Below are 13,892 nucleotides of genomic sequence, written 5' to 3' on the forward strand. Positions count from 1 at the left end.
CTGGGGCGCCTGGGTGGCGCAGTCGGTTGGGCGTCCGACTTCAGCCAGGTCACGATCTCGCGGTCCGTGAGTTCGAGCCCCGCGTCGGGCTCTGGGCTGATGGCTCAGAGCCTGGAGCCTGTTTCCGATTCTGTGTCTCCCTCTCTCTCTGCCCCTCCCCCATTCATGCTCTGTCTCTCTCTGTCCCAAAATAAAAATAAACGTTGAAAAAAAAAAAAATTTAAAAAGAAAGAGCAGCCTGGCCCAATCCCTGGGAACTAAGGGAAGCCCCAAGTCTCAGCTCTACCATGGAGTTACTTAACTGTTCCTGAACTAGACCGTGGAATAACCAAACAAGAAACCTTATGGGGACAGGCCAGAGCCTCCTGTTCAGGGGCTGTGGGAATGTGCTAGGTGGGAATGCAGTGGCCCCTGCCCAGCCCAGCCAGTGACCAGGGGATAGGGAGCCCTGGTATGGAAGGAAAGGGAGAGAGGGAGAGAGGGGGGAAAAAGGGGAGAGAGGGAGGAGAGAGAGGGAAGAGCGAGAGGGAGGAGAGAGAGGGAGGAGAGAGGGGAAGGACAGAGCAAGTGAGCGAGCAGCCAGGGTAGGGAGAAGGGAGAAACCTGGGCCCCTGGATCCCAGGGGAAGTGAAGTGGGGGGAGGGGCAGGGGCAGAGTAGTGACTGGGAAATTTCCAACAGACAGGCAGAGAGGAGGAAGAGGAAGGTGAGGGCAAAGTGGGGAAGGCCAAGAGGGTACAGGACATAGCTCAGAGGAGCAGTGGTCCCGGGCTGAAAGTGGATGGGAACAAGGAGTCCCTCAGCCATCCTTGCATCTTGCAGGCCCCGCAGAGGCACAGAGCCTGTCTCTAGCCTCACATGTCACAGGTAAGGCATTACTCATTAGCTATATAACCTTGAGCAGGTTATTCAACCTCCAAACCATTTCATTTGTAAAATGAGGAAGGTCACCAAGTTGCCAGAGAATCAAATGAGATAATGTGAGCAGAGCACTTTGTTGAAGTGCCAACCACACAGTGAGCAAACAGTAAGTTGGGCTGCTACTGCCATCAATTTACTGTTGGGAGATCTAGAACTATGATGAGAATCTGAGCTGCTGGTCCTGTCCCATGTTCCACCCCCTACTTTCCTAGATCACGAGCCAAATGGAATGGTGGGTATGTACCAGGTTGGGGGCAGGAGGAAAGGCCACAGAAGGACACAAATGCAGAGGGCTGGCCAGGACTTTCTTCCCACTGCCCATTCCCAGCAAGAACCCAAACAAAGGATACGGATTGCTGAACATCCTCTTGAGATCCACCTTCTCTTTGCAGTAAGGACATGTCTGCTTCTTTCCCACAATGCACCAGCCGCGGATGCAGAACTCGTGGAATCTGAGTACCACTGGTCAAGGGAAATGGTAGGCAGCCGGGATGGCACTGGAGCCCCATGCCCATGCACTAGCCCTGGAGAAAGGTTCAAATCCTGGCTTCACCTCTTATTAGCTGTATAACCATGGACACATCCTTTCTCTCTGACCCTGTTTCCTCTCATGTGAAGAGAGGAAAATGATCTCTATCTTACAGCGTTGTAGTGGGGCAAAATGGAGAGAATACATGGCACAGAATGGGCGCTGAGTAAGCACATGATAAATACTGGAAGTGTCATTCAGGGAGACTAGATTCTGATACTGAGCGATCCAGCTAGAGGATGCTCCTCTCTGTGACTGAGCCAACCTCAAGGCAGCTAGTGCAGCCTCAGGCTCCTTTCTGATCCAGCCAGGCTATAAACACTGTTTACATAGGTGGCCCCCAGCTGTGGAAAAGAGTGAGGGAGGCTGCGATTTCCACTCCTGGGCGTCAGTTTCTCTAGCAAAGAACACCACCCAAATGTCTGCCCTTTTGTGACTCTCTCGCACTTCAAGGTTTGGACAATATGCCAGGGTCATGACCACCCCCTCCTCTCCCTGACTAGAATGCCATGTGGCAGGAGAGATGTGGCCCAGGGGCTCCAGACAGGATACACATGATTGCAAGACAGCCTATATGTGTTCTCGATGATGCCCTCTTCACTGACATCCACAAAGATCTGCTGCCCACACACGGCACACACACTGTCCGAGAGGTGTTTGGTAGGCATGCCCGACTCGCTGTAGAACTGGGAGAGAAGAACAAGAGGAAAAGACAGGAAAGGTGTGAGAATCAGCCCAAGTAGGAAGGTACCACAGAGGACTTAGGTCTTCTGAAGAGGAGGCAAAGTGCCAGGGGGAGGTCCCACAGCTAGAGAACATCTTTTATATGCCAAACTCACCTCATCTTTGCGAGGTCCATGGGGAGAAAGGGACACCAGAGATGGGTTGGGAAGTCAGACCCAGTAGGACCTGAACACTGGTCTAGTCAGCATCAGGGACAAGGAAATCAGAGGTAGGAGGACTCAGGGCTGGCGATCCAGAGCTGTGTCAGGTAAGCCGCTCTGTGGCCAGACTATACTTCCACTAGAGATGGACAACATCTCTTCTCTAAGATTAAAAACAGTCAAATATCTTTGGTGCAATGTTGGTATGGTGATGAGGGCATTCCCAGACACTTGTGGCAGCAGCAAAAGAGGCTTACTCCTTTTGGACAGCATTCGGACAGCATCTCAAACTGCCATGCCCTTTAGCCCACTGATGTCACTTCAAGTAAGGTAAAGAAGTAAAAATATCAAAAAAGCCTCACGTATACAGATATTCATTTAAGCATTATTTATAATTAAAGAAGCAAAGAGTTTTGCAATTCTGTAAAAAGTTAAATAGAATTACCATATGACACAGCAAGTCCATTCTTACATGTACCCACCCCCCAAAAATGAAAACAAAAACTAAACACACATTTGTAAGCCAATACTCAAGGCAGCATTATTCACAATATCCAAAAGGTGGAAACCACTCAAGTGTCCATCAAAAGATGAATGGATAAAACCAAATGTGGTATATGCGTACAGTGGAATATGATTCAGTCATAAAAATAATGAAGTTCTGATCCATGCTACAACAGGCATGAACACTGAAAACATCCTAAGTGAAATGTCAGACACCAAAGGTCAAATATTATGATTCCATTTATATGATAAAATATCTAGAAGAGGCAAATTCACAGAGACACAATGTAGGTTAGAGGTAGCCAAGGGCTGGGGGAAGGGAATGGGGCGTTATTGCTTAATGGGCACTGAATTTCTGTTTGGGGTGACGAAAAGTTTTGGAAATAGTGGTGATAGTTGCACAACACTGTGAATGTAATTAATGCACTGAACTGTACACTTAAAAATAGCTAAAATAGTGAAGTTTTAAGTTACATATACTTTACCACCGTAAAAAATACCATAAAATAATAAAAACAAGCAAAGAAATGGAAATAACCATGCATGACTCAGAATAGGAGAATGCCTAAATAAGTTTGGTACACACTCAAGGAACTGAACAGGCAGCGAGTCAACAGGAAGCCTGAGGTGTAACAGTAAGTGTCAAAAATTGATGGCACAGTATGATTGGTACCATATGTAAAGACAAGCCCAAATCTATACAAAGAGAAAAGATCAGAAGGAAATATGTCACAATGCTCACACCAGTGATGGTTTGGTAGTAGCATCATAGGTGGTACTTTTTTTTTTTAATTTTTTTAAATGTTTATTTTTGAGAAAGAGAAAAAGGGTGAGTGGGGTAGGGGCAGAGAGCGAGAGGGAGATACAGAATCCAAAGCAGGCTCCAGGCTCTGAGCTGTCAGCACAGAGCCTGACGTGGGACTCAAATTCACGAACTGTGAGATCATGACCTGAGCCAAAGTCGGATGCTTAACCAATTGAGCCACTCAAGCGCCCCTCCATAGGTGGTATTTTTCTTTTGTCTACTTTTCTGTACTCAAATTTTCCTTAATGAACATACATTACTTTTAGATTAAAGATTATTTATTACCATGGTGAATTACAATAACCAATTCCATGCTCCAAAAACAAACTCCAAATTTTGTATACTTTCCGTGTGGTTTATTCCTTCTTTCTTTTCTTTCTTTTTTTTTTTTTAAGGTTTATTTTTGAGACAGAGAGACAGGGAGCACAAGTGGGGGAGGGGCAGAGAGAAGAGGGAGCATCCACAGCAGGCTCCATGCTGACAAGCGGAGAGCCCAATGCGGGGCTCGAACTCAGGAACCCTGAGATCATGAAGTTGGATGCTCAACTGATTGAACCACCCAGGTGCCCCTATTCTTAAATAGCTAAATAGCATTTCCCCCTGACCCCAAAGAGAAAAGACTTGAAATTTATTTTTTGACATTTTCTAAGATGTATTGTTTTTTTCCTTTCCTTTGCCTTAAAAACTGTGGTAAAAACCACATAATATAGAATATACATCTTAACTACTTCTAAATGTAAGTTGATCAGTGTTCAGTCTATTCACACTGTGCAACTAATCTCCAGAACTTTTAAACATTTTGCTAGACTCTATAATGGACTGTGAAAAAGACTTTGGAGTTTGTTATTACAATTCATCTGGACCTGTAAGATAGTTTACTATACCTAGCCATTTGTATGTCCTTAAACTTGAGTTTGCTCTCTCTTTTCTTCTGTTTGCAAACAAATGTCTCCTGAAAAAGCAAAGCCCTGAGGCTGGGTGAGAGAGGAGACGGCACCCAGGTGCTGGGACAGGGAGTATGAGAGGGTGACACCAGGTGCCTGCCAGAACTTCTGTTCGACATGGAAGCTTCCCTCGCTCCAAGCTGTCCTCCTGAAGAACAGCCTCTGTCAGACATCAGAACTGCTATCCAAACCCAAGACTCCTCCAGGATAGAAGGCAGAGATAACACACTGCCCCCAAGAGTCCATGAATATAGAGCTTCCTGCCTTCACTCCCACCTCCCTCCCTTGTAAAACTCTCTGAAGTAGCTCAAGGTGAGTGCTACTTATCACAGAATACTAGAGCAGCCCTAACACTGGGGAAACCAAAGCGCAGAAGAGGAAATAAACAAGAGGGTACTAGAACCCAGACCCTTTGACTCCTACCCAAGTTCCCATCCAAGTAACATCTGCAGAATGATCACCTACTTAACTTGCCGAAGGCCAGTTATCCAAATAATTACAATTTGTTTATCCAGAGTACAAAAGGCAGTGGAAAAGGATAAGCTAGAGTCAGAACGCAGGGTCAAACCTGTGGGAGTCTATGAACTGTGCAACTCTCAAAAGCTGGAATCTCATAATGTTAGTGTTGGGGGGCACCTCTGAGAAACACTTCCCCAAAGCTTGACAGGCTGATGGCTCTGAAATGTGTTCTGGCTTAGAATTTCTAGGCACATCAACTAAACAGAGAGGGGAGACCAAGAGGTCTGGGTTCAGCTTGGCACTGAGTCCTTGTACAATCACGTGGCATAGGAATATGGCCACTCACTCTGGCCCACAACATTGGCAATAAGAGAACTAAGAATGCTATAACTCAGGAGATGGTTTAGAGCTCTGAGGAAGAGCTTAACCTCAAATCACCCCAGAGTTCTGCCCCCAGAGAACCGGGGCCAAGGGTGCAAGATCAGGGTGCCTGGGTGGCTCAGTCGGTTAAGCATCCGACTTACTCTTGGTTTTAGCTAAGGTCGTGATCTCACAGTTTTGTGGGTTCGAGCCCACATTAGACTCTGTGCTGGCAGCACGGAGCCTGGTAGGGATTCTCTTTCCCTCTCTGTCTACTCCTTCTCTGCTTGCGCTGTCTCTGTCTCAATCTCAAAAAAGAAAAAAAATAAAGGATGAAGGATCAAAAAGAGAACTTGGATGAGGTAAAGACAGAAAGAAAGAAGGTCACAAAAGTATCTGTCTTAGGCCCCTCATTTCTGGAGTTCTTCCCACAAGGCTAATGTGGAAACAGGCAGGCAGAGTCATATACTACAGTGTTTCAACAAAGCCCTCAGGTAAGCTGTCAAACCAGGAAGGCCCAACACCCCCATGGCTCACAGAGACTACACAGGAGACTGTATCAGGAGGCACTGAAGTGGGGTTGGGTAAAATACAGAAAGGCAGATTTCAGTTTAACCTTAAGAGCCTGATCCCTTGCTAGAATAGACTCAGGGGGACCAATGGTTTATTAGGATTAGACAGACCTAAGTACAGTCTTCTGTCACTTACCACCTTGATGAACTTGAGCAAGCCTTCCAAACCCTTCCCTCTTCCATCAAAATATATTGGGTACCTACTGAAGTACCAGCCACTGGACCATTATATCCTGGGGATATAATGCTAGAAGAGCATAAACCTGACCTCTAACCTCATGGAACCTACAGCTACAAGAGAATGACATTAAAAAAATAAATACTGGGGCGACTGGTTGGTTCAGTCAGTTAAGTGTCAGACTTGATTTCAGCTCAAGTCATGGCCTTGCGATTTATGGGTTCAAGCCTTGCATCGGGCTTCACACTGACAGGGCAGAGCCTGCTTTAGATTCTTTCTCTCCCTCTTTCTCTGCCTCACCCTGCTTGCTATCTCTCTCAAAATAAACAAACTTAAAAAAAAATTTAAATACTTATAGAAAATAAGAACTACTAAGTAGGTTAAAATAAGAATTAAAAAGGCAGTACAGGGGTAAGAAAGAGGTTCCTAACTAGGCCTAGGTCACGTGAGGAGGTTTCCTTGAGAGAGTGACAAGAAGTTTCTTGAGGCTGAGAGGTAATGGGTGGTGGGCATTAGGAGAGGAAGAAAGGCAGAAGAGGGAAGAGGCCTTGAGGTGGAAAGGAGCCCGGTGCACTTGAGAAACTAAAACGAACCCAATGTGGCTAGAGTTGTGAGAAAGAGGAAAACTGTGACACCTTCTCAGCCACGTGAAGAATTCTGGACTTGAAATGGAAAGTCATCTAAGGCATTTGATCAGACGCGAATTTTTAAGATTACTCTGTCTCCTGCGTGGAAAATGGAGTGGAGAGGAGGCCAACATGAATTCAGAGGCCAGCTAAGGGACAATTCTTTAAAAGCAAGAGATGCTGGAGACCTGCGCTAAGGGGACGTCTGGGCTAATTTGATGGCAGTAAAAACTGAGAGTGGACAGACTGGTGATGACAAATAGATAGCAGAAGACTAAAGATATGGTACTGAAAAAAGTGCTGGGTTAGAGGTCCAGAAAGTTAGAGAAAAAGAAAAGGGGAATGCCTAGGTGAAGTGCATTGAAGATGCCTTAGGTATGAGCTCAGGGAATAGTGACATTCCAGGGAGGACAAGCTACAGAAGACAGCGAAGGAAAAGCAGGATAGAGATGCATCACAAAAGCCAAGGAGAAAAGACCCTTTTAAGAAGTATAGAGTGGCTGAGTCAATTCTATAGTTGGCTTAGCAACTGATGGCTGCTGAGGTCAGAATTAGTGACACAGTCACTGGTGACCTGAATAAAAAGGTCATTTCAGAGGAAGGGTTTAAGCTGAGGCCAGATTAGAATGAACTAAGGAGTGTGTGGAAAGCAATCAAAAGGAGACAGGAACTTTCTCTAAGTTTAGCTGTGAAGGACAGGAAATGGGTCAGTTGTTAGAGGAGAAAGTAGGTCAAAGAAAGGATGTTTTTTGAAAAAGAATGCTTCAAAAGTTAATGGGAAGAGCCTAGCAGAGAAGGAGAAGTTGAAGTCATGAGTGAGAAAGGAAGTTGATAGTACAATGGGTCCCTGAGAAGGGAAGAGGGTATGGAATCCACAGTGTAGGCATGGCTGGCTTGTGATGGGAGAAAGGACATTTTCTCCACTGTAACTAGAGGGAAGGAGGAAAGATGGGTGCAAATCTGTCAGTAGAAAACCCAACACAGGCACTTGTGCACAGCAGGGGCTCAGGAAACAAAGAGGAGTTGCATGCCACACCAGTGAAGAATGTATACACCATGAAAGCCCTGTGAGCTCACCCAGTCTGACCGCTTCTCGACAGGTGAGGAGATTGATGCCCAAGGAGGAGGGCCTCGTCTGAAGTCAGAGAGAGCTGGTGGCAAAGCTGAGCTGGTGCCTGGTCAGTTGAAACTTGGTGAAACACTGAATAAAATATCCATTTCTCAGGGTTATAGAAGAGATTCCATGTGACAGAATGGTCTGAGAGGACTTCAGACAATAGATGGCATCCAAGAGACAACTGGCATATGCTCATGATTTAGGATTGGTCTGTTCTGTGTCTTGATCTGTGTGTTGGGTAATGAAGATACAAAGACAAATTCTACAGGGTCTCTCTGCTCCAGGTGATCACATATACAAAACAGGTAGCTTTCTAGCAAGCACTAGTGTATGCTAGGTACACTGGACAAATGACAGCTACCATCATCATCCTCTACTACGTGCCATGGGCCAAGCTACTCTGCAAAATGCTGTGCATTAACCTGTTTGTTCCTTACAATTCTTTATGTCTGGTAATATTATTACATCTGAGAAAACAAGATCGGAGAGGTAAAGTAACCTGCTCAAGAATACATAGCTAATTAAAAGTGGATTAGAATTTGAAATGAGGTCTGACTCTAACCCCCTAGCTCTTTCCACTACTTCAGACAGATGAATGGACAGCCAGTCCTGTCCTAATGTTGTCTGGGGCACAGAAACTTGTTGAGAAGAAAGCATGAGGCAGGACTCATGGCCTAATGGAGCAGAAATAATGTGCCACTACCCTGCCTGCCCAACAGTTCTCTCTTTTGAGCCCCAGAAAAACAGGCTTGCCTATTTCACAATCCTCTGTCCCCCTACCCCCACCCAACATGACTTTTGGGTATGAATGGAAACTACATGACTGATTATCACAAGCTCATGACCTCACAGTGACCAGCTGGGGAAAAAAACAAAACGAAAAAACACCATCCAAGGTTCCCTTGACACAAGAGTTACTTTAGTTCATACTACAATTACTCCATGTGAGGCAAAACAGCTATTCTGCACTAAACAAGAGTAGTGCAGAATAGTAAAAAGGAATTGAGAATGCATGTTAATACAATTGTAAACCTTATGGTTTCATTTCTAGCATGCCTTAATTAATCACAGATCTTTGTAGGTCAAACCACTCTCAAGGGGGACCAAAAGACGAGTCAGCATAGTTCCGGACCTGGTAGATGGAACAGCTTCAAAATCAACTATGACTCTCTGGGATTAGAGCTGTGATCACAGAATGTACAAAAGACTATGGAAACAACTGGGACTGAGATGTGGCATAGGCACACAATGGAATTTTATTATCTCAGCGGCTACACACACACGTTTATTTATTTATTTAGTCTTTTAAAAATTGAGGTACACAATGGAATACTATTCAGCCTGAAAAGGGGAGAAAATTCTGACACACATGCAACAACATGGGTGAGCCTTGAAGACATTATGCTAAGTGAAATAAGCCATCACAAAGGACAAATATTACATGGGTCCATTTACATGAGGTACACCTAGAGTGGTCAAATTTATAGAAGCAGAAAGTAAAATGGTTGTTGCCAGGGCTTGTGGGGAAGATGGACTGTGGAGTTATTATTTAAGGGGTTCAGAGCTTCAATTTTGCAAAATGAAGAGTTCTATGGATGGATATGGTAATGGCTGCAAAACAATGTAAATGTAGTTAATGCCACCGCAGACTTAACACTGGCTAAGATGGTAAATTTTATGTGTACTTTACCACAATTTAAAAAAATGACTCGGTCTGCTACTTGGAAGTGAGCAGTGGTGGTGCTAGTAAAGGTTGCAGTTGGTCATACCTGGCACACTATAAATGGTTGACAAATAACTGTTTCTTGAATAAATGAAAGAATGAGTTGGCTAACAAATGCATGGAAGGCTGGAATTTCCTAGCTTTCTTAAACTGCCTTCCCCAAACCATTCATCAGGTTCTGGCTTCAAGGCCAGGGATATTCTTGAAATTCAGGTTGCTGTGGCTCAGGGGCCCACGTGTTCCTAAGCAGACCACAGCCCATTTGACTAAAGACTGGGGCAGATATAGGAAAATCCTGGAATTCTCAGGGTGAAAAGAACTGTAAAGGTAGGGCAGTCTATCCCTTTATCCCAAGTTGGAGTTAGAGTCCCTTCTCCCATATCCCTGCCTAGTCTCATCTGTTGGCATCCTGAGCCCTAACAATTAACCTGCCACTAAGTCTCTGCAACATTTGCTGTGGGGAAACTATGAATGAATGAACTCCTGGTGACTCACCCAGTACTGTCACAAGCCATGTTAGTCTTCCTATGACCCGCTCCCTGCCCCCAGAGATGGGGGCCTGGGGAAACAGCAAACTGTTATTATTGTTGAGGTCAGCAAGGTCACATTCTGTTGGACAAGAGCTAGGCAGAGTAGCTCCCCTGAAAGGGATAGGCATTCTCAGTGTCAATTACCTAGGGAAGATGTGGATCATCATAGAAGAAACCAGGATGCAGATGGCTGGCCTGAGGTATAGGCATATTTTTTGTCAGACATGGGCTCTGGGTCTAGACACTTGGAGGATAGTTGTCTAGATGTGGATTCTAGGTGGTGGGTGCTAAGATGGCACCTGATACACAGAGATAGGCCGACAGTTGGATGGGGCAGGGTCTGAAAGTCTGGGAAAGGAGATACCCTGCTTCGTCAGACTAACCTCATTCAAACTCATATCTATTTTCCTGCTATCAACCCCAACCTTTTAATAAAGTTCAATGTCACTGATCCTTATGTTCTTGTGCTATTAAGAGGTATTGATTGGGGCGCCTGGGTGGCGCAGTCGGTTAAGCGTCCGACTTCAGCCAGGTCACGATCTCGCGGTCCGTGAGTTCGAGCCCCGCGTCGGGCTCTGGGCTGATGGCTCAGAGCCTGGAGCCTGTTTCTGATTCTGTGTCTCCCTCTCTCTGCCCCTCCCCCGTTCATGCTCTGTCTCTCTCTGTCCCAAAAATAAATAAACGTTGAAAAAAAAAAATTTAAAAAAAAAAAAAAAAAAAAAAAAAAGAGGTATTGAAAGACATGTGGGTTTAAGAGGGGTCAAGAGCTGGGGCTTGAGGCACTCCCCACCCTAGTGAGAAATTCTCCCACTAGGTCTCTTGGTGAAGCTGCCACTCACATCACTTCCCACTTCATCTAGTTAACTCCTATGCATCAGCTCAATAGTCCCTTCTTCAGGGAGGCCATCTCGGAGTCCCGAGACTAGGTCAAATGTCACTATTGCATTTGTTCACACCATTATGAACCTTTCCTTCATAGTATTTATTGAGGTTATAATTTTATATTTATTTGTGTATTTATTACTTTAATACCCATCTCTGTCACTAGGGCGTAAACTCCTTTTGGACAAGGACCACGTACACCTTTGTAATTCCAGCATAAGTCCAGTGCCCTGGCACATAGGAACCATTAAATAAATATCTATTAAATGAATGTTAACTTCCTGAATGGTAAAGTGGTTCTTTCCTACAATGGCTCTAAAGTTAAAAATTCCAAGGTACAACTGAGATCTGGCTTTCCAAATTTTAAGGAAGGAATCTCCATACCATACTACTTGTATCTTGAAAGATTTTTTATTTTTTTTTATGGTTTATCTCTTCCATCAAACAAGCGATGCTATCCTGAACTGTCTGGAGATGTCAGGAGGCAGTTAAAAGCCCGTGTGGGGACACCTGGGTGGCTCAGTCGGTTAAGATCTGACTCTTGATTTCAGCTCAGGTCATGATCTCATGGTTTGTGAGATGGAGCCCCATATCAGGGTCTCAAGAACAGTGCAGGGCCTGCTTGGGATTCTCTCTCCCTCTCTCTCTGCCCCTCCCCAACTTGTGTGTGTGTGTGTGTGTGTACATGCTCTCTCTAAAAAAAGAAAAAACAAAGCCCATGTGAACTTACCCCTATGGTAGACGCCATATAGTCTGCACACATTTCTGCAAAGTCTCGCTCAAGAACTCCATAGTAGAGGCCATAGAAGAGGAGAGAAATGCCAAAGTCCATAGCATCTTCTGGTTTGATCCTGTAAGGGAAGCAGCATGGCCTGTAAGGCCTACCCTAAGATGCAACTGCTTTGGATTACTACTGTGGGACACATAAGGCAGCAACTAAAGTGGTAGGCTTTAAGGGCTAAAGCAAGCGTTGGCACACTAAGAACAAATCCAGCCTGCTACCTGTTTTTATATGGCTTGTTGGCACCATCTGAACAGGCTAGCACTGTGAGCTACAAAGACCAAGCCAAGGTATTCCCTAGTGCCCCTCTTCCCCACTCTGTTCCCAGTGCCTGTCTCCTCCAACTGGCAACCATGCCTTACAGCTGCCTAAGGCCCACTCTGGTTGGCACCTACATGTTGGGGACTCCACTGCTGGCAATCACTGGACACCAACCAGTGGAATTTCAGTCAGGAAGTTGGCAACTCACCAAATTGCCTCACCTCCAGCCAGCTGCCTAAGTTGAAATGACTGAGCAAGGGCACACCAGGACCTGGGTTGTCACTGGAACAGAGAGTGAAAATGATCCCAGTGGTCACACACCCCCTTGTAAGGCCCCTCCTTCTGAGAATGTCCCATCTGATGGCAAGTGGGCACAAAGCATGCCCACCATCTGAGACAGCCCATCCCTCAAACAAGGTAGGGCAAGGGAAGAGTTTCCCCTCTTGTTATACTACATATTATCCTAGACTTTGCCTTTTGTCCATAAAGTCTAAAATATGATTCGGCCCTTTACAGAAAAAGCTTGCCATCCACAGCTTTAGAAATAAAGATAAAGTCAGTCAGTTAGTAAATACATACATACCAGTTACCATAAAACTTTAGGTTGTATCTATACATATTCTGTATCATGTCATCAAAGTTAAATTTTGGTCCAAGTCTACTTCCTAAGAAGGACAAAGATCTTATCTGTATATTAAGAGGCTTGTTTTAATAATTCCAAGGACTAATAATTTGCAACCTTCAGTCTTTAAATGTTTATTATAGAAAACAACCTTTTTAAAAATATTTGTACCAGGAACTGTATGTGTTCACTTAAAGTCGTAAATTATATTTATCTTAAAAAGTTGAGTTTACTCATGAATCATGTAATATTTAACCTAGTAACTAGACATCATGATCTTATACCAATTAACTCGATTAGTAGCATAAAAATGGTCAAGCCTCTCAATTCTGTTTTCTTCCTGGTATAGTTTATGCAAATAAAAAAGAACTGTAATTAAAAGAACAGCCGGGGCGCCTGGGTGGCTCAGTAGGTTAAGTGTCTGATGTAGGCTCAGGTCATGATCTCACAGTCCGTGGGTTGGAGCCCCGCATCGGGCTCTGTGCTGTCAGTTCAGAGCCTAGAGCCTCCTTCAGATTCTGTGTCTCCCGCTCTTTCTGCCCCTCCCCCACTCACTCTCTGTCTCTCAAAAAAATGAATAAACGTTAAAAAAAATTTTTTTTAAAGAACAGCCATCTTGGGGAGCCTGGGTGGCTCAGTCGGTTAAGCATCCAACTTCGGCCTCAGGTCATGATTTCGTGGTTTGTGAGTTCGAGCCCCACATCAGGCTCTGTGCTCACAGCTCAGACCCTGGAGCCTGCTTCAGGCAGAGCCCTCTCTCTCTGCCCTTCTACCCGCTCACACGTGCTCTCTAAAATAAACAAACATTTAAAAAAATTTTTTTAAGAATAGCCATCTTTAGTACAATGCAGAATCTTGATTTTTGTTTTTTTAACCACACAGGTTAGGAAGATATCTGGAAATATCTTGGTTTTCTTTGATAGGACATGTTAGACTCTATTCCAATGAGTTCCTATAAATCCTTGTGGAGCCTGTTATTGCTTGCAGCCTGTACTACCCGTGGAAGAAAGAATTCCACAGTATCCTCTCACTATATAAAGTAGGGCTTACTCCTTTCAGTTTCAAAAAGGCTCCTGGAGCACCGGGATGGCTCAGTCGGTTAGGCGTCTGACACTGGATTTTGGCTCTGGTTGTGATCTCACAGTGCGTGGGTTTGAGCCCTGCTTGGGATCCTCTCTCTTTCTCCTTCTCTCTG

At 44.8% G+C, this 13,892-nt stretch overlaps 1 protein-coding gene across 1 annotated transcript in view; it reads right to left on the reverse strand.

Annotated features, from left to right (window-relative positions):
* Positions 1-13,892, reverse strand: part of RNF121 (ring finger protein 121) — an 81,950-nt gene that overhangs the window by 2,094 nt on the left and 65,964 nt on the right. The window contains exons 6-8 of the mRNA XM_030331776.2: positions 11,764-11,884; positions 2,002-2,135; positions 1,271-1,372 (exon numbers count right to left, since the gene is read on the reverse strand). Of these exons, the coding sequence (XP_030187636.1) occupies positions 1,271-1,372; positions 2,002-2,135; positions 11,764-11,884 (357 nt within the window). The remainder of the gene's footprint in view (positions 1-1,270; positions 1,373-2,001; positions 2,136-11,763; positions 11,885-13,892) is intronic.

The sequence above is a fragment of the Lynx canadensis genome, chromosome D1, assembly GCF_007474595.2.
Source record: "Lynx canadensis isolate LIC74 chromosome D1, mLynCan4.pri.v2, whole genome shotgun sequence".
Classification (NCBI taxonomy): Eukaryota; Metazoa; Chordata; class Mammalia; order Carnivora; family Felidae; genus Lynx; species Lynx canadensis.